Source organism: Micropterus salmoides, unplaced genomic scaffold, assembly GCF_014851395.1.
Source record: "Micropterus salmoides isolate LMB-PRFRI ecotype aquatic unplaced genomic scaffold, ASM1485139v1 Ms_hic_scaffold_6, whole genome shotgun sequence".
Lineage (NCBI taxonomy): Eukaryota > Metazoa > Chordata > Actinopteri > Centrarchiformes > Centrarchidae > Micropterus > Micropterus salmoides.
The window spans coordinates 27,678,479-27,699,539 of NW_024044348.1; the positions used below are offsets into that span (position 1 = coordinate 27,678,479).

The following is a 21,061-nucleotide window of genomic DNA, read 5'->3' on the forward strand; positions in this document are numbered from 1 at the left end:
AGGAATGTGGACTGAGAGATGTATGAGGCATGAAGCTGAAACAACAAAGTTAGAAACTCGACAGCCCCACCTGCTGTTTCATGTGTGCCTTGTCCTCAGGGTTCAAGTTTATTCGTGCCCAGAGTCACTTTCACAGCATGCATGATTTACAAATGTGCAGCAGAGGGTGGCTTTAAAGAGTGATAATGAAAATTCAGACAAAGGACTTAAATCAGGCTACGGAAAAACAACAGGTTTATCCAACCCTATACTTATTCAAGACTAAGGGCCACTCAACCACTTATACACATGAAGATGAGCTTAATTAGGAGGAGTACTAAGAAAACAGATTATTGTTCTTCTTCTGTACAGACAACATGTCAGTCCATCCTGGGAGGGGATCTGACCTCTGTTGTTTCTTTCAATTTTCTTTCCTGTTAAAGTTTTTTCCCCCTCATTTGCAAAGTCTAAGGACAGAGGCTGTTGGATGCTGTACAGATTGTAAAGCCCCTTGTAGCAAATTGTGATTTGTGATATTGGGCAATATAAATAAAACTGACGTGACTTCTGTTTTCTGTGGCTGGTTTCTTTAAAAAAATAACCCAAGTTATCTCAGCTTGGGCTTGACATTTTCAACAGAAGGCCTCCATTACAAACTGAAGTTGTGGGAGAGGGGAAAAGTAGGATCCAGTGTTTTCTTGACTTGAATAAAAGTTAGGATATCTCAGTCTCTACTGCTGTGATTTTGACCATTGTTTTTTTTTTGTCTCGCTTTAAGCTTTAAAACCCAGTCAAGTCAAGGCGAATTAAGATTTATGCAACCTCAGACACATTATTCAGTAATGCAGGTGATGTTGGAGTAGTCAGTAAAAACAGCACTGATTGGTTTGCTTTAGCTGAAGGGGGGAGTAACCGTAGAGACAGCAGCAACTCAGTATGGCAGAGCCTATACGTCCTAACTCTCACTGTCAGAAGGGGGAGACAAAAGGTTGCAGGTTTAACAAACGAACACACACAAAGGTTAGTACTGGTATGTGCAGGCGCACACTGAGACACACATACACACACACACACACACACACACACACACACACACTATCCATTATCTTCCACTGAGCAAACGTAAACTAAACCTGCATGCATGCCCATGCATATAGACACACTCTAAAAAAATCTATTTGTACCCTTTGAAAAGGGACAACAAGCAAAGAAGGGAGGTAATCCAGATAGAGTGGCCGCATGCTTTGGTCTTTATCTGGGCAGACTTTGACTCCCCTTGTGGCCTGGATCAGAGAAGTGAAGCCAAGCAGAATCTCTGTCAGATGGATGAAACCACTTAGCAAATTAGCAGTCTTCCCTTTGTGGCTTTACAACACACATGTGGACACACAATGCTAACACTTACTGTAAAAGCACACATAGAGGTACATGCACAAGTGGTGCGGGGCGGTAAAAGGCCATAAGAGACCAGCAGGGCTACAAACATGTAGAGACTGGAGAGAGCACGAGTGAGAGGAAAAGGGGGAGTGCAAAAGAAGAGGTGGGCATGAGGGAGGTGAGAGAAGGAGGATGACATGGGGAGAGAGTAGTGAGGTGAAAAAACTGAGAGGAAACTAGAAAAAGATGGTCAGGAGGTGTAAGGAAAGTGAGCAAGGGAGGAAGGGAAGGACATGGGGGCAGGTGAGGAGGACAGGGTGCGTCCCTGTGGAGAGAATGGCTGCTAGGCAGATTAGTGTAACACCAAAATGCAGCCTGCTGAAGGGACCATGCGGGGGTAAGGAGAGAGGAGCAAGACGAAGGGGGAATTGCTTGTGGCACGCATCCCTTTTACAGGGGTCACCAGCAGCACACATCCACTCAAATGTACACACACACATTTACATGCATGCAAGCCCTCACACACAATCCTTTTCCCACATATTCTTACCAACATACAAACTCAATAATCTGCTCATAATTTACGTGTACACATGCAGGCATCCATGTCCATTTAAAAATCACCAAACAGAAACATAGCCATGATTGCATTATGTGACATCAGTGCTAATTAAATATTTATACAAAGGAAAATCCACACAACCATGCACACTAGACATGTGTGTGTGTGTGTGTGTGTGTGTGTGCGCCCATACTGCCTTCATCCCAGTCTCCAGAGAATCACATCAGGGAATAACAGACACATGAGGATCAAATTGATTAACACCGGAGTTCTTAGCGGTAATGCTGAGGATTAAGACAGCTAATAAATGTTTCATTCAAAGCCAGACATAGATCAAACGTGAGAAAGGCCACCGGCTCGCTCTATTGGGTTAGTGTGATTCTGCTCTTTCCTTCTCCTTCTCCCCCGCCTCCCTCAGCTGTTGGTTTTCGGCTGTATTATGACAGCCTCTACAGATCGTCTCACTAGCAACTACAGGCCCTGCCCTTGTGCCTACACATCATTAGCTCTCCATCTGTCAGCTTCCTAACAGGTTCCCACTAATGTGGCCAAGGACTCACTTCATTGCATTCCTATCCAACAGGCAGCAGCAATAACTAAAGGCTAGGCTCTGTCCTGTTCATATCACAGCCTTCTTTGACTTGTACTCCATTCTCCCTTGTCCTTCACTTATTCCCATTACTTCTGATCCTGCATTCGCTTCTTGACTTCATCTCTCACCTCTTGCATCCTGTTTGCCCCGCCCAACCCGCCCCCTTGTCTCTCTCCAGTCCTGGTCTACTTTTAATGTTTCCACTCCAATCCTCTCATCCCCCTCTTCATCCCTCTCCTCAGACTTGTTCCCTAAAGTATCTGGCGGGATTCAGGGCTGGTGCCAATGGTCAACAGGGGATTAGCAAGAATGGAGGTTGGAGAATGTGTGAAAACCAGTTAAGTCACACACATTTTGCAGGCCAGAGGCTGCTCTCTCTCTCTCTCTCTCTCTCTCTCTCTCTCTCTCTCTCTCTCTCTCTCTCTCACACACACACACACACACATACACACACACACACACACACGCACACACACACACACACATACAAACCCAAGCAACCAGGCACAAGCTGCATCTGGCATCACATGTTTATCACTCAGCACGCACACATGGACCTCCACTACTGAGTGGATATATAGGCACACAAAATAAATATAAATACTGCATGTGTTGCAGCTAAAAAGTTACCAGCAGGCTCAGAATAAAACATAAATAAAATAAAATACACTGAATACACATTTGTGTCAGAAAGCACAGAAAGATGTAGTTGCAGCGATGGTGACACTGGTCCAAATGGGCTTTGTGGCTGTATGTGTAACTCTATCTGTGGAAGGGGAATACAGCAGTGGTTGGGTAATGGAAAGGTCATTTAGCCAATCCCCCAGGTAGGGGGGCTGGTCTGACACGGCTCGTTTGTCACAGTTCAATAACTGCCACTCCAGGGAGTGTGAGGGAGAGAGAGAAAACGAGTGAGAGAGGAGTAGGAAACTTAAGTGTATGTGTGTGTGCTGCAACCCCAGTGTGTGATAGTGTGCACAGACCCTGGCAGCGCAGCTGATTCCCAGGGCTTGTCCCTCCATTAGAGGCCTCAAACAGGGTCACAGCAAAGGCCAAGCACCACAGATTCAGTCATCTCAACATGAAAACTTGTAAGCATTGGCCTGGGAGGATTATCTTCACTCAAACTGGTAGATGTTTGGTTTTCCAAGTGGGACAACTGACGTTCTACACCCTCTTGAACCCAAAGGTTTCCACTCCAGCTTATGATCAAGCAGTAGAATAAGAAATAGTATAGCCTGAATAACACTTTTTACCTGTTTAAAAGGTAGAGAGTAGACTGCATATAGGTTGAAAGAATAGGCTATGTAGTAATATATACTTTATGTTTAAACTATGATGTGATAGTAGTTGCATCTATATGCTAATACTGCATTATACAGCAATACAGCTTTTCAAAATTGTTAATTTATTTGAAATATTTCTTATGCTTTCGTGAACCTGTCAAATTGGTGCATATCACACAAAAATCTGACCCAATGGGTACTCTGTATACTATATCGCTGCTTAACAAAAAAGCATGTATGCACAAATTTGGTAATTTACATTTTTTTCTGATAAACTGAAGACTGACAGCTCACCAAGTCTCTTTATGAGCTGACAAAATGAATAATGTATTGTATGTCGCTAAGCCAAAAACAGACCTGTTTTTGATTTACCCATTAAAAGTTGATGTTTTGGAGATTTTTTCACAGGACAGCAAAGTAGCTCTTGAATATCAATCAATCAATAAATCATAATTTGTCTGGCCAGTTTGAAAAATACATAAATATATAACAAAAATAGTAAATGACTGAGCATCATTATTCTCAGTTGGCTGTATTGATTTGTACTGTCCCTTTAACATCTCGTTAGGTGTGTGACAGAACGATCCCCCAGCTTTGTGAGAGAGCCAAAGATTTTCACACATCTCATTGAGCGACTGGTGAGAGACACTACAGTCTGTCCTTCTCCTCACTTTGAAAATCAATAATAAGGCTTCTATGTGCTCATTCACGTGTCTCCGTGTCTTCCCGGAGAGATGCCTGAGGCACAGATTTGTATTCATCTCAACTGGATTGGGAGTTTTTGGATTTGATGTGTGACCCCCCTGAGGAGATTGAAGAACTACTGACTCAATGCCATGGGAGGGTTTTAGAAAGGTCTATGTCTCCCCCTTGTGGTCATCGCAGGAATGCACAAAACCACTGTTCGATGAAATTGGGTGCAACAACAAAGTCTTAGGAGACAGTGTAAAATCTTTAATTGATATGAAACTAACTTTTTGGTCCAGTAAGAATAAAATAGTTGAATAAAAAGAAGGAACAAGAGAAACGATCAGACATTTACAATACAATATGTACTTTACTAAGATTTGTACTAATTTAATACAAATAGATTTGTAGTATGTGTTAACATACCATAACGTATAATTTGAATATAAGATAATAATTAGGTTCACTGTAGGTTTTAGTTAGCGCCTGGTAAACTCAGCCACAGTGATACTCACAACAGCTGAAACCAAACTGTATGCTTGTGTGGGTTTGCTACTGTACATGACCATACCAAAAATGTCTTCACCAGTACAATGTTAACCTGCAGCTTACAGAGATTTATAAAGACTACATTATCTATGCCCTAAACAGTCTAAATGTTCTGCCGATGACCCTTAAACAACCTTTAAACAAGACATTCAGCTTTAGCCACCCAATGATAGCGAAAGATTTGCTGTCTTGCACATGGGCTGAGCTGACTGTGGTCAGTGACATCATGGGACTGTAGCTCTTCCTCATTCAAAATGACTCAGGGACATTTAGGCCACTCACAGTTTTAAACACAGTTTACTTGGCTAAGTATCCCACGACCTTCAACAACTTCATTCAAATTGTTTGGTGATAGAAGTTTATACTGAGAGTTCAGTTCAAGGAAGTAACAACTGAGATGGCACCTTTGATGTTTAAAGATGCTTTCTGGGTAAGTCTAGTTTTGTGGTCTCGTGCTTTGCTTAACCTGTTCTTGTAGTGACAGTTCACTGGTATCTTCATAGTCATGTAGTCATTTACTTTAAGTTTTTTATACTAAATTGAAATGATCAGCAAACTATAATCTAATGTATTTATTATACAGATAACAAAACAAAACACTCCTGTGAGTGGTATAAACACATTATATTTTAACTTGTACCCATCATCTGCAATCCTAAAGTATTAAACTGTAGAACATAATTTGTCGTGCTATAAAATAAAAAATGTCTTTTTTTGTATTTAATGTATTGATTGTATCACTTAACCAAGAAAACAGTGAGTTATCCAGTTCATTAATCCCACAAACTGTTTGTAGTCTTTGCTGTAAATCTTACCTCAGTGTTTAAGTTACTGTTATATGTCGAACTAACCGTCTAACCTGCCTATTTGACAATCTGCTCTGCTCATGAGGGGCAGTTTGATGAAGTACTCTTTGTGTGTGCTAGTTCTGCTTTTTATATACCACAAAGTAAGTCCAGGATTGACTAAAGGACATGTTGCAATAGTTGTTGAGCAATGTGGCTCATTGCAGTATTTCTATGTCTTCTCAACACAGGGGTCTGAATTCACTTCTCATGCCGGGTATGATGCTATGATCCAGAGGTTACGAGATGGAAGGCAAATGTGCAAGGATATGGAGGAGCTTTTAAAGATGAGGTAGCATCAATGTGTATTGCAGAAGCTGAAACCAAAACTGATTTGGGAAACCACACATATTCTTTTTTTTCTGATGGTTGTGCAGTTAACATCATGACACAATTAGATTAATATAAATCTAATATATCTTTTTCCAGCAATCCAGTTCATCACAGAATGACAAAACCTCAGTTGCGTTTTTGTTATCATCAGGTGACGGGAACCCATTAAACATTAGTTTAAAGGGAACCCATTACAATATGAGGCTTGGATAATATTTAAAAGAACTCTCTAGAGGTAATCAGGCAGTCGGTTAGTGTTCAGTTAGTCCCACCGCTCAGTTTTATCAACATAGATTAACAATTTAGCAGATTTTTTTGACGGATTTCTAAATTTAGGTTTAGCGCGGTGGTCAATTTCATGTATTCATGATGTGCAAAGAATGACAAGACTCCTGTCCGTGAGGCACACATATTCAGCACCACCACTAACACTGATTACCTAGATAAAGGATATAGTAAATGATAATATTAGATTCATATAAGGTACATTGCAATATGTAACCACATCTAACAAAAGACCAATAAAGGGCATTTTATCAGAAGGAATGATATCTTTGCTATGTTATTCCAATCTAACTAATTTGCATTTACATAAAACATACAAATGAAAAGCGGTTCAAACGCAGTGTGCAAAAGAGCAAAGGCTTCAAAGTTTCCATGCAGGCTGAAAGGTGCAAAAGACGGTATCTGCATATCAAGACAAAAGACAGTGATGCATAATATGCCCCTTCTGTCAGGGCAGGAACATATAACACAGTTCAGTTTTACAACTAAATACTAAAACACAAATTCAGGGCTGCAGTATGATGCATGTGTTTGTTCATACTGCACAGGGCACTAGCAGAGGAAAAGTATGGGAAGGAACTGGTGACTATTGCTCACAAAGCTGGAGGACACACAGAAATCAGGTGAATACATGGATTGGATTATATTCTGATGGCTATAAGGTCAACATTATGTACTGTATGCACATTCTGTACATTTATGATATGTAAGTATGACATTTTGGTAAAAACAAAAATACAGAATTCTAATTTGGAAAAGAGTCACATATTGATTTTGTTAGACCATGTGATGAGTTTTAAATATTGTTTAATGTCGATTGAAACTGACCTGCAACATGAAATATAAAACATCTGTCAGGCGCCTATGAGTCATATTCTTTTTTGAAGGAAACACACATTTGTGCATCTGAGACAGAAATAGAAAAAAAGACACAGTGTGTGTGTGTGTGTGTGTGTGTGTGTGTGTGTGTGTATGTGTGTGTGTCACCCACTGCAGTGGCCCCTCTCTCAGTATACAGTTGTCCATTTTCTGTTGCCAGTTTCCTGTTCTGTGGTAAAATATTAAGCACAGTTTAACTTCTTTCAGCAAATGCTATTAAGTCTATCTTGACAGTACTTTGCTCAGTCCAAACTGCTCTGCTGTAGCTGCTTAGCCACAAGCAGTCAGACAGTTGAGTTGTACTGAGCTTCTTTGTGATTCTGTGTTCTTAGAAAGGAACGGGAAGAAACACATTGTGCTGAGCAACAGCCATGAGTTTGGAAAAATGTTGTGTGATAAATGTTTGTTTTAGGTTTGCAAAGACCATGTGCCCTACAAAAAAAAAATGCATGGTCATTCAATTACCTCTGATCTTAAATGTGCATTGTTTTCACAGCACCTTGAGAGCATCCTTTGAACAATTAAAAGCACGTAAGTTCATCCAGTCGTTTGCCCCCTGGACAAATCCAACCAAAGTACTAAATATTGCTGCTATTATTCCTTTAAGTGTAGAATGATTCATTTTGTTGTTTTTGGCTGCAGAAATCGAGAACATTGGGAGCTTTCACATCCAACTCTCTGATATATTGAAAGAGGAGGTGAAAAAGATTGAGACATTCAGAGAACGGCAGAAAGGGCAGAGGAAGAAGGTACAGGACAATTTGTGTTGCTTCACAACTGACATATTGTACACAAACATAGAGGTGAGGTTTGATTGTCCTAAACATAACGTAAGGTTGGTTGGCTTAATCTAGTTTGAGGCATGTAGAAATAATTCTTCTCTACCTGTTTGCAGATTGTTAAATCTATGTAATGCAATACAGACGTCCTGCAATCAGTGCTATCTGTGAACATCACACTGTTCAGTTTTTGTTTTGACAAAGAATTATAGAAATGTTGACTCAACCTTATGGTCAGTTTTAATCTCTTTAAAGTTGATAATTATTTGTGAATCTAAATTATAACCAAGTGATGGTCTCAACTTTTGGTCTCCCCTTATAGTTTGAAAGCATCATGGAGAAAGTTCAGAAGAAAAAGGTTTCTTTGTACAAGAAGACCATGGAGGTAGGAAAACAGCCACAGCTAATATGTTTTAAATGTTTCACATTTAATCCAGAAACCAAACATGACTTATTTTTTCATTGTGAGGGAACTCATTTGAGGGCATACTGCATGTGGCGAACACTGGTATAAATAGCAGAGCCCTTCCTGTCCTAGATCTCCAGAGCTACTGTAGTTTCTGTTTCTCACAGTCTAAGAAAAACTACGAGCTGAGATGCAGGGAGGCAGATGACGCAGAACAGGGGGCTGAGAAGACAATTGCTACATCCAAAAACTCAGACAAGGTACAATAACTAAAACCACTTTTGGTTTAAAGGGATACAAATAATAGTGCTACTGTGGCATTTGTCATCTCATTTGGATATTAAAGGGAAGGTGTTAAGTTAACCCTTTACAACACATCTAACATGTTTTGACCTTTTGATGATGATGTAATGATCAGAGATTCTCACACTGGTTAAGCTTCCTCTGTCATTTTTATTTCACAGGTTCGTCACAGGGCCAAACAATGCAGACAGGCGGCCAATGAAGCAGGTACAATCTCAATAATTTCTGTTTTAAAGCGGCATGCATATGTATTTACTGTATTTGTTCTCAATACAGCTCCCCCACTGATTATCTATGTTAAGAGAATACAAAAATCCCACACTACACATTATTTATTTAACAAATCTTAAAAGAGATGGGACAAAGCAGACTCATTACATTTGTGTTCATTGCTGTTGTTTCTTTTCTAATACCATCTAAAACAATACTTTAATCCCTTACAGAGAAGCTGTACTTTACCAACATTGTTCAGCTGGAAAGGGTTCGCCAGGACTGGGAGGAAACACACAAAAGCACGTGTGAGGTACTGTGGAGTATTATGCTATAACCTGCACTTGTCTCTAACATGGTTACAATCCAGAATAAGAGCTTCTAAATAGACTAAACCTCACACACCACATCCCCTTTATCGGTACAAAGCATTATTCCTCGCAAAGCACCTTCCTACTGCTGACAGGTGAGGAAAGACACTTTATCTTGAATTGAGCGTGCTAAATGGAACAATAAGCCCACAGTTATGCAATAACATACTTCATCATACAAGTCAAGTTCTGTTATAAGCTTTTTCAAGGTACATTACAATTGGCATGTCAGCCATTCCTAATACATTCAGATGATAATACCACTGTGTAGTAATGCAATACAAGTTGAAAGATGAGGGAAAATTGAAGTCTCTGCAGATATTAAGTTACTGATGTTGACTTGGAAATAGTAACAGCAGAAACCAGTGGGTTGTACATGTTTCTCAGGTGTTCCAGCAGCTGGAGGGAGATCGCATCAGCATGCTCAGGTGTGCTCTCTGGGATCACTGCAATAATTTCTCCATGCAGTGTATCAAAGATGATGAGGTGAGCTCACATTCTCACTTTATCTACATAGTTTTAAAAGGATACAAACCCAACTTTATCCCAGCATCTCACTTCAACAGTTGGCTTTAATTCAAGTACACGTTCAAAGTGTGTGTACAAATGTAATTTTAGAAGCAGTTTATCATCAGGAATTTTGCAACGTTAAGTCATGGTTTGGGTTTGTATTGAGTGTAGGCCACATTTTAGTATAATGAGATTACATTTTCATACCTTAATTAATCTGTTTAATTTTTATTACCAGATGTGCCAATTAATAAATGTTAGCATACTAACACGCTAAATTAAGATGGTGAACATATACGTAAACATTATCATGTTAGCATTGTGCATGTTAGGATGCGGATGTTAGCTCAAAGCACCACTGTAGCTAGGTACAGCCCCGCATGGCTGCAGATATCTAGACTCCTTGAAAGAAACACCAAACAGCACGTTGTCACCCATTTGGTGGATGATTTAGCCAAAGCACATTTCATACATACCAACTTTCTTCCTCATTTCTTTTTAGCATTACTAACTGCACTTGAGCTGAAACCACAGAAACGTTTGCACACTAGACCTATTGTGTTATACAGGAACATATACAATTCTAATCACAAAGAAACTGCCTCCTGTTTTAAAATCAGTTTTACGAGGAGGTGAGGAAGCTACTGGAACAGTGTGACATCACAACAGACAACAACCATTTCATAGAGATGAAAGGCACGGGATCGAGGCCTCCAGGTAAGCTGTCATGGTGGGCCATTGTGAAATTTTTAGAAGCTAACAGAGAAAACTACAACCTTGACGAGATAAGGGAGAAAAAGAAGTTCCAGTACAAAAGAACTGGAGTACTATCGTTTCTCTTTCAGTGGACACACAGGAGGGAGGCAGAAAGCAAACTTTGTCCTCACTTCTCAAATGAGCAGCTTCCCTTTTCCTCTCACAGAGCCCATATTGTTTGAGAGCTACTACCAGACAGAGGCGTCCATGGACAGCAATGGCCAAGCTCATTTCGCAGGGGGAGGACAAGACATGATGATCAGGTCTGACACAATACACATTAAAGGAGGAATCAGGAGGAGACAGCATTGATATTGTACAAGATGATAACACATGAATACTACCAGGTTGTTGTGGCAGTAAGAGAAAATGCTGGTTCTTCTTTCTTCAGTACCATCTTCCGTTTTTTGACCACTACAAATAATTATCTGCTTTCAGCCAATCTGAAAAAAATCACATGCAGCTGTTATTTAGACCTGTTTGTCTGTTGATCGGAACATTTATGGAGTCCATTGTGTAAATCCTAAATAACTCTCCTGACCTGGATCACTCAGGTGCTCTGATCACCTTCTGGCAAGTTCTATGAACATAAGTGCAGACAGTCTTCAAAACTCTTCATCACCACTGACATCTACTGATGAGTGTAAGTACTGCATCCAGTTGTTGGATTGCTCTTAGTATTGAGGGTTTTAATGAGTATTTCAGCCTCTTTGTGCTCATAGTGGATGTTTTTAAATGGAATATATTTATAACTTTGTTTGATGTTTGACCTTTTAGCAACTACAACAGTCAGAACAAGATTTTAAATGAAAGATTTGTTGAAATAAAATCATGAGACCGTAGTGAATCATTTTAATACAACCTAACATAACCTGAAAAACCACATTAATTTCCCATACAAGTTTCACATGGGAATTTACAATTTTACTTCACACATTACCACCAAAATTTTCCAAAACTGCATTTCCCATGTGCAAAGTACATTTTTAACAAAAACTCTTTCTTGTCCTCTTGCAAATGGGATGTAGCAAAAAAAATGAATCAGAATCAGAATCACCTTTATTTGCCAGGTATGTGTACACATACGAGGAATTTGACTCTGGATCATACATTGCTCACAATGTGCTTACTCAGAGAATCAAGAATCAGACAACACTACAGAGAACACAAATACACAACCAGAAAGCAACAGCGTAGACAGATCGAGACAATAGTGCAATGAGCAGTGTGCAAAGGAAGCTGGTGTAAATTATTATTATTATTATTTATTTTGTTATTGTTATTATTGTTTTTATTATGTACATGTCAAAGGTGGATGTGATATACATATATGTACATACCTATAAATATATACATACAGTTACACATACAAACATACATATACACACAGTGCACAAAGGATGCTGGAATAAATAAGTATTACGTGCAGGTGTGATGTATGTGAGGTAGGTGGATATGATATGTACAGTGTATACAAAATATACAACATGAACAGTCTGAACAGCACTGAGTTACAGAATGACGAATAAATAATAATAAGTAAACAGGTGGATGATCAGAGTGAGAGTTACTGGATTATTGTACAGGAATTGTTTCTGACACTGTGAGTCAGAAGTCAGCTCTTGTGTTTGAAGTCTTTGAATGAAGAAACATCACTTGTACATTTTAATTGAATGGACTATCAATGTACTGAACTTTATACAATGTATTGTTAACTTCTTTGAGAAATAATACTTTTGAGATCAAATATTACATTTTGCATTTGCCTGTTATCACTCTGGCTTCAGCTGAAATTTCAGATGGAGGATATACACCCATAACAGGCCTTCAGTGTGCGGCACCATTGGCCACAGTTTCAGCTGATGAAGACCATTATATTGTACTTTATGAATACACTGCACAGGTGATTAAAGCATTAATTTGTCGAAATTAATGTTATAATTAATTACAATACGATGTCACTGGACATGAAACAAAGTTTGTCAATAGCAGAATACAATTACTTGATTGTACAGTATGTTTAAAAGATAATGTAGATATTTATGTAAGAGATTTCAGTGAGAAAATTATCACCCATTCGTAATTAACATTTATCATTTTTGTTGAAATTGACTGGTCAGGAAGGGGATGAATTGTCTATCAGTAGAGGGGACATGATCCGAGTGTTGGAGCGAGGAGAAGATGGCTGGTGGACAGCGGAGAGGAATGGGCTGACTGGACTGGTGCCAGGAAACTATCTGTGCAAAATCTGAATACACACCCACGTGCGCATGCACGCGCACACACACACACACACACACTTAAACAAGAAAATACAGACAAATAACAACATCACACATTAAAACTTGGATATGCTTAAAAATACAGGCAAGCACACATCATGTGTCAAACTTGCAAAAAACACACACACATACACACACATTCCTGGACTGACATCCAGAACTTGTAGATTTTCTGAACCTGAATTGAACCTGAACCTGAGCAATTTAGCAATTTAAAAGTCTTTATCAGGTACCCCTTCCTTATTTACAGTTAGACCTTTCAGAAAGCTTTCTGAATTGATCAGTGGGATTCTTATTTATTATTTATTGAAGAATGAAAGACCATTTGGTTTCTGTGTTTGAATGGAATGTTTCAGTGGCATCCAATGACATTTACCCTGTCAATGCCATTATTTCAACGGGAGTCTGATGACCAAACAAAACCTTTTTTTCCAGTTGCTAATAGTAGAACTAGTATTATTCTAGTGCAAGCTAGGCTCTGTATGATTATCAGACTGGCTGTTGAATGGATTTATTTCCAACTGATAAGATAAGTTCTGGCACTGTACTGTATTTCATGTGATAAATCATGAATTACCATTAGATAAAATCAGGAGCATGCAGTTATAAGTTATATGCTATGTGTCTAAATCAAAGTGCAACTGTGTATAAGGATGATCCAACAGTTGACTTGGGATAAGTTACAGTTTGGTCTTGTCTCTCAGGTTTTAATATTTAATTTCTTTTTTGTGTTTTGTATGTATGTGAGCTGTGGGAGATAGAGGGTTACAACATGTACAATATGTAAGTATGTTAGGTGTCCATAAGCTATTTTGTGTGACCTCTAGGTATATCATGTTTATTTCCATGTACAACCATGTGGATGAAATGGCAATTAAACAGTCAAGTTGAAATGTATGAGTTTATTTGTGTCCTGCCTGCTCTCCAGTCTATACACAGTTTTGTTTGTTATATTTTTTTTTTTCCCTGTGGCACTAGCTAAATATTTAATAGTCAACTTAACAGCTCAAAAATATTAAAACAGTGCACAAATTCACAACAATGTATAAAATAATGTGTCATGGTTCTTCATATGTTTATAACTAAAGAACAGAAGGAATTATCTGACTGTAACAAAATAAATCTACACATACACAGGTCTTCAGGTAACACTGACAATACTAATAATAATAGCATTAGAGACTAAAAGGTTCATTCGCAATTTATATATTGGCAATACCTCACTATTGAAGTCCTTTTCAGAAAACATCCGCACCAAAACAGAATGTACATTATTCACAACCTGAATATTTGTACCAAAAATGCAGTTTTGCTCCACAAACAAAAATTATTAGACAGATAAAAACATTGAAACTGTTCTTTCTATGATAAAACACTGTGGTCAAACCTCCTTCCTTAGGAATAGTGTACATGTTCTTTTTAGCATAGTTTCCATTTAAACAACCATGAAACATCTTCAGAGCTCCAGCCGTTGTGCAAACTAGCACACAAGGAAATACATTCCATAAAACACTCCTAAACATAACTTCACACATATGCTCCGAAATGACTTCTCATCATCCTCACTGGGGATGAGGCAAAATCTTATGTAACCACAATTAAAAGAAAAAAAACTGGATCAACATCAATAATGTCAATTAGCCATATACAACTTTGGCTTCTGTAAATAGTTCAGTATTTATAAGAGACAAAAAAAAACAACATTTAAAGTAACAGTAACTTACAAAGCATGTCAATAAATAACTGGTTTCCCCTTGAAGCCCCCGCCCACCCAAACCACATCATCAGTGTTCGCTACTTTATCATGAATTGTGCAAGGTGTGCTTGAGCTTATATAACTACAGCTGAAATCTACTGTGGACATGTCCGGTGACGCTCCTTTTGATTTTCTGAGTGCTTTGTTGACTGGTTGCATCTTTCATGCATAGCTGTTGGTTGTGACCAGCAGCTCATACGCTGGGTCATGACTCCTCCTGCACAGCACCACGCAGGCACAGAGCATGCCCAGCATCTGCAGACAGAAAGCAGGGGAATGAAAGAAAAGCGGTTATTTGAGTCCTTTAACCCTTCAGTAAAGATGGCAGAAAAATTATGTGAGTTTAGTCAAAAACCAAAAACTAATCGGTTGTTTTCTAATTCCAATCAAAGCATCCTGAAATCATTTGTTTTTGCCACTATGCTGTTATAAGAAATCGCAGTGTATAAGCAGATGATGTTAAACCAAAAGGCATCATCTTTTCACATATACATGATACATAGTCCATTACAAAGAGTGTTTGACTGTAATATTAAGTGACTGGCTATGCTGTTATTGTCGCTGCTTTGGGAGCAGGGCTTTCCTGGTCAGCAGCAACCATGCTGAGCTGAACACAGTAGAAATCCTTTGACACAATTAGGTCAGAGCTCCTGTCAGCTCAGTACTGGACAGGACTGTTGCAGCTTTAACTATGGTCCTAATAAACAAGCTTTTGATTTTTAATGTAATTTAGGATTGAAACAACGTCAAAATTAATAACTTTTGCCATACGTGGATCAAATATGTTTAGATTACATTTTAATGATCCTCGTTCGGGTATTGGGTTGATACACCCATAAATACTAATTGAATAGAGGCAAGAAAGAAATAACCAAAAACAGAACACACTGAAGGTTGTTTTAAACTTTTCAACTAATATCTGCAGCACTATAACTGATAGCAGAAAATATATTTATTTATTTAATTGAATTATCTGTTATGTTTTTTGTGTGTAGCATGAAGGGACTACAAACTTTCATTTTGTTGTACAACCTTGTGTTGTATAATGATAAATAAATTACCTTGATACCTTGATACCTGATAAAGCGTGAGAGAAAGTGTGGATCACAAAAGAAAATATGAAAAGAGCTATAAAATGCATTCAACACTAAGATGCACACAATAATTACACAAAGGACAAGTGCTACAGAGGAGCTGCCTTTGTTATTTATGTATATAGTTATCAGGGGACAAGGCTACAGTCCATGATCTGAAAATAATCAGTTTCCAATAATGCAGAATAAAGCAGACTTGAAGTTTTACTAAACTGCTGACATTACACTTCTATTGTCCCAGTTGAAAATGCCGCTTTTCAGATGACACTCCTTCTCCTCCTTACCTGTATAGATGCAAAAGTGAGTGCAGCCCATATGACATACATCATGATCTCCTTTAACTTCTTCACAACAAGAGCTTCACATCCCTGAGACAGAAAAAATGACTGAATGAAGTTTCACAGGCATAACAACATTTCTTACAAAACAAATGAACAGGCAATAATGTCAGAGAACCTTAATATCAATCATCCATAGCTTAAACTTTGTTCTGTGGTTTTATGTACTATGTCCCAACTAGGGGCATGTGATATGTATTGTCTATGATAATATCGTAATTGTTGTTTTAACGATGTGTGAGCAGTCAATATGGAGTAGGCTACGTCACTCACTTTGCAAAAAAACACCCTTGTCGGCGAATTCACGACATCATGCATGTAGTACACGTGTTAAACAGTTACAGTTAAAGTTAGTTAAACAAGCTGAAAAATTCATGACTGAACTTAAAAATGAGAAGTTAAAAAGATCACAAACTAACCACCGCACAGAATACCAAGAATGTAAAAAGCTTTGGGAGTCAGCTTTCAAGATAAACCTAAACCAGCCAAGGTACCAGCACAAAAACAAACTCTGGTTCAAAGACCACTACAATGATGATGACAGAATCAAAGAAACTAAGACCACAGCTACAGACTTAACTCAGCAACAGATGAAAATGTTTACTCATACTTGCACTGTTTGATATCAGTAATACTTGTGCTGGTGATTTCAGTGTTTTTATATTGTTTTCACTTAAATGCTTCAGTTTAATAAATACATGAACAAGACCTGTTTCCATTAATGTCATTAGTAAGAAACAATTAATATCCTATTAACAAGCGAGCTAGTACAATACTCGACTTTAACAAACACATTTTTCGACAAAATCTCTGAAAATATCTTAATATAATTTTTTGTCAATATCACAACACTTGAGCATCTTGTTTGTACCTCTTGGTAGAGATCTGCGGGTCGAGTGAGAGTGCCGGTACAGTTAGTGATGCTGGGCTGACAGCAGCTGACTGGGACACTGTTGTTCTTGGATTCTTTAAACCAGCGTGTGTTCCTCCAGTCAGAGTAGTTGTGAATGCCGCAGCAGTGAAGCTAACACAAGAATAGAGGTGAACGGTGAGGGAAAATCTTCCAGAATCTGGAGTTAAGAATCCAATTTGAAAATATGTGTACATCAAAACAGTACACACACAAAAATACATAAAAATGTCACATTTGAAGCTGCCGAAAGGCAAATGTTTGACACAACAGACTTTTCTTCTCACCTGCCTCTGCACATAGTCAATGGCGCGGCTGGGAGCATCAGTGTTGGTGCCGTTGTACTCGTTGTAAACCTTCTGGATGGAGTGATTCACTTCATCTTCTACCTGAAACAAAAACACAGCAGCTGTTACTGTCCCTGTTCAGTGACTGCACTTTTTTTTTTTTTTTTATCTCTACAGAAGAGGTTTTTTACACTATTCTAAAATGAATTTACAATGTAGGCCCTTAGGGAACAATCTTAAATCTGCTCTTAAATGAGAGCAGCTAAACAAATCAACATTAAATAATCACAGCAAAGGAAGCTTTGAAACAATAACGGCATGAAAGAATATGTTATGTTTTTCCAACTCCAACTTCATATGCTATGAATTGTATTCATCCTATCGTCCACCTGGCAAAAACATATAAAAGTAGACACACAAAATGCAATATCAGATAATATATAGTAAAGTTTGCCTATAAATCTCCTGTATTGTATAGGCATGATCTTTTTCAATCTGGGACCCACTTTATTTGTGAAAAGGAATACTCATGTAGTCCAGTGGGCTAGTGCTTACCTTTGCCCTGTATATGTAGCCAAGCACCACCACCACACACTCTGTTACAAACACCAGCAGGAGAATGGCAGCAAACTGAAATGACAACAAAGACACATTGTTCAGATGCTCATCAGTACGGTGAGTTAAAAATAAAATTACTTGACATTGCGTTTTGATCTTTTCAGTGCCATAAAATTCATTTTTCTCAAATCATATGCTGTTTTTTGTTCCCCCTGGTCACTATAATATGTTACAGAAATGTTGCCTGTACGTATGTTCGTCCTCTGCATTCAGTTGATTTTTAGGGAGCAAGTCAAAGTAATCCACACTCACCGTTGCCAGACCACAGGAGCTTTCACGTATTGTTGCGCAGCAACCAATCAGGCCGATGATGAAGAGAAGAGTGCCGACAGCTATTATTATGATAGCAGGAATCAAAGTGTACACATCTTCAAAGAAGTGGTCATAGTCGTCATATGTGATAAACACATAGGCTCCAATGTAGCATAAAATTCCAGCTGCAGCCTGTAGAGAGAAATGGAGAAACAAAGGCCAGAGAGAGGGACAGAGAGAAACAGATGTCTCTAAGAATCTGCCTCTTTGTATTTTTTTAATCTATATGTGTCTCACTTGACAATTACATTCAATTGTTAAACTATGTCTCATATTGCATGTTCTTTTTTTCCATTTTTTTAAAGCTTCATCTGTGAGAATTATTTATCTTTCATTATAATATTATACAGTACAGTACAGTAATCCAATTGGGTTGTGCATTATAGTGTATGTATACATTACTGTGCAGTGTTGTATAGTGTAAGAATTTTTAAAGCAGTTTTTGTCTTTTCCCCCCTCACGTTGGCAATTATATTATAATACTTGCATTGTGAACCTTCTACAACCTGCTTTGCCAATTCTGCATTGAACTATGGTTATGCCAACTAATTTGAGAGATAAAGAGCAACATATTTTTAGAAAACTATACCCAGTTCATAAAAAAACAATTTAAATCCACCTGAAGAATAGCAAAGACACATACAACTGATTTCAGAGATTGGTGTGGTGCAATGTGAACAGGGCCACATGTTCTATCTACATCACATGCTGGGGATAGATTGTCTTTTTTGAACTAAACCATTTAGAGCTTTGTTTGTCCTTTCAATATCCTGTCAATATGTTTTTCCAGCTCTGTCAGTCTGTTAATTCAATGGTATTCAATCTGGCTCAGATAGCACTGCAGGTTAACCCAGCAGCCGCTACAGTACCTGGCAGCTGCTGCATAATGTCATAGCCACAACTTGTGGGCGGGCAGCTACCGAAACACTTTGGCTAGCTACCGTCACATTATACTTTCTCCAGTTACTGGCCCTCACAGTGAATGCAAAAGTGACACTGTGCCCGGGGATATCCTGGTTCAAAAAGCGAGCTCGTCTGTCGCCGAACTGCAGACTGCAGCGCATCTCTGGCGCACTTTGCTAGCTTGCTAATGTTCTTCATCCCTGGCCTCACAGGGATGCTGCACATTGTTCAAACATCTGTCGTTTTCTTACCCAAAATATGAGGTTTAGAAAAACCAAGACGGTTTTGGATGACGTAATTCCACACTGCCCCATGGTATCGTGACTTCTGAAATTAAAACTGTAACTATAAAAAATAGATATAGATGCACCTGCACCTTTGCTGTTACAATAATAAAATGGCTTCGGCGGTCCTACACCACACTGTGCAGATTCTTCTGAGCTTCTGGGCCAGTGAAAACGCCGCAAAGAAGGTCACGTGCTCCGATGACATCACCATTCAAAACAAACAGTCTGATGGAGGATGTCTGAACATTGAGCCCTGCAACACTGCATGCTTTATACCCAGTGCGCCTTGTGTATTATATGCATTTGGACTTGTTTTTGCTATTGATTTATTGATTTATTCAATGCAAACCCGCACGCTTTATTACACAGTGCATCATATAATTATCAGTTGGACTCCTTAAGATATCATTTGGCTTTACACCACGGAATGGATTTAAGGTATACTTTGGGATTTAATGTTTCATAAGAAATGAGAGGAATTTATGCAAAAGCAGCAAAGAATGTGCTTATAGTACATCCATAGCTTTTACCACCACTGAGTGTCATCTGTCAAAGTCTTCCTGTATGGCAGTTCAGAGCTTTTTGGAAACAGATTAACTTTATCCACACATTAGGTGCTGATTTCTTAATGGCAGGGCATGAATTTAGCCAGTAGGCCCATAATAGCTCAGCTTTGATCTCTTTAGTGCAGGTGCACAGCTTGTATTGATGCTGGTAGAATGATTTGTTTCAGGATTTTACCATTTTTCTGCAGCTATGGCATCACTCTTTAGTGTTAAGATGGGTTCATGTGTAGTATGAGTTTTTATGCCAGAGGGTGGCAGTGTAGCATTGCTAGTTTTACGATGGCAGACAATTTGTGAGAGGAAGCTGTACTAAGGGTAAGCAGTTGATAAAAACACCCCACTACCACATGGTTAATCCTGATGCTGTGTACATTTTTCAGATGTTCAGTCTAAGCAGTCTGAATTAAATTATAACATACGCAATGCACCCACATTGTCCCTTGGCAAAATTGAATGGAATTAATACACGTGATATATCCCGTACTTTCTTTGCTTACAACTATGAGATCTGTTTATCTCCTATGGGGGCAAGATTGATTACTCAAGTGAAAATAAGTGCCTTTGGGGCACTCAATCAGTAATGATTTGGCCTGGTGCCCAGAGCCTTGGTTTTATTGAGTTAAAGCTTTCTACATTTGTCTCTGTCAGCTTTTGGTGTTCAAACTGAGCAAGAGTGATAACTTACACATTCAAGTAGAAGCCAGGACTATTACTGTTGACACACAACATGCATCCACATTGTGAATTATGCATCAAGCTTACCTGTTGGCTATAAACTGAGTCATTATTAAAACTGAACAATACAAAACAAAGAAACATGCAGATTCACAAGGTCGACGAAGACAGGATACTAAGGATATTAAAGTTTCAAATATGATTAAATGTGATTTTGGATCAGATGCTTACAACTCCTAAACGTCCACTGATTATGTCAGTGGCTGCGTTGAAGTTTGTACATAGCCAATGAAAATCACAGATTTTTGTACCATACATATTAAC

The 21,061-nt window shown here is 38.6% G+C and overlaps 2 protein-coding genes across 2 annotated transcripts; one reads left to right on the plus strand and one right to left on the minus strand.

Moving 5' to 3' along the window:
- The first annotated feature begins 5,274 nt into the window (after nucleotides 1-5,274).
- Nucleotides 5,275-13,888, plus strand: pstpip1b (proline-serine-threonine phosphatase interacting protein 1b). The gene is made up of 15 exons (XM_038701569.1): nucleotides 5,275-5,462; nucleotides 6,069-6,169; nucleotides 7,044-7,118; nucleotides 7,871-7,905; nucleotides 8,017-8,123; nucleotides 8,476-8,538; nucleotides 8,727-8,819; nucleotides 9,024-9,069; nucleotides 9,306-9,385; nucleotides 9,831-9,929; nucleotides 10,574-10,670; nucleotides 10,876-10,972; nucleotides 11,264-11,352; nucleotides 12,497-12,612; nucleotides 12,830-13,888. Exons 1-15 carry the CDS (start codon nucleotides 5,430-5,432, stop codon nucleotides 12,959-12,961), a joined length of 1,263 nt encoding a protein of 420 aa, XP_038557497.1. The 5' UTR covers nucleotides 5,275-5,429; the 3' UTR covers nucleotides 12,962-13,888.
- On the minus strand, nucleotides 13,879-19,642 carry tspan3b (tetraspanin 3b). The gene is made up of 7 exons (XM_038701571.1): nucleotides 19,461-19,642; nucleotides 18,247-18,438; nucleotides 17,932-18,006; nucleotides 17,377-17,478; nucleotides 17,051-17,203; nucleotides 16,126-16,209; nucleotides 13,879-15,002 (listed from the first exon to the last, which is right to left on the minus strand). Exons 1-7 carry the CDS (start codon nucleotides 19,521-19,523, stop codon nucleotides 14,910-14,912), a joined length of 762 nt encoding a protein of 253 aa, XP_038557499.1. The 5' UTR covers nucleotides 19,524-19,642; the 3' UTR covers nucleotides 13,879-14,909.
- Nucleotides 19,643-21,061: the final 1,419 nt, after the last annotated feature.

Bases quoted from the DNA above. Each gene is read 5' to 3' on its own strand.
- pstpip1b (XM_038701569.1), top strand. From the start codon at position 5,430: ATGGCACCTTTGATGTTTAAAGATGCTTTCTGG. The intron at 6,170-7,043 runs GTAGCATCAATG...CATACTGCACAG, and splicing joins GAGGAGCTTTTAAAGATGAG to GGCACTAGCAGAGGAAAAGT. The intron at 7,906-8,016 runs GTAAGTTCATCC...TTTTGGCTGCAG, and splicing joins CTTTGAACAATTAAAAGCAC to AAATCGAGAACATTGGGAGC.
- tspan3b (XM_038701571.1), bottom strand. From the start codon at position 19,523: ATGGGGCAGTGTGGAATTACGTCATCCAAAACCGTCTTGGTTTTTCTA. The intron at 17,479-17,931 runs GTAAGCACTAGC...TTTTTGTTTCAG, and splicing joins GCTACATATACAGGGCAAAG to GTAGAAGATGAAGTGAATCA. The intron at 15,003-16,125 runs GTAAGGAGGAGA...TTCTGTCTGCAG, and splicing joins TCACTTTTGCATCTATACAG to ATGCTGGGCATGCTCTGTGC.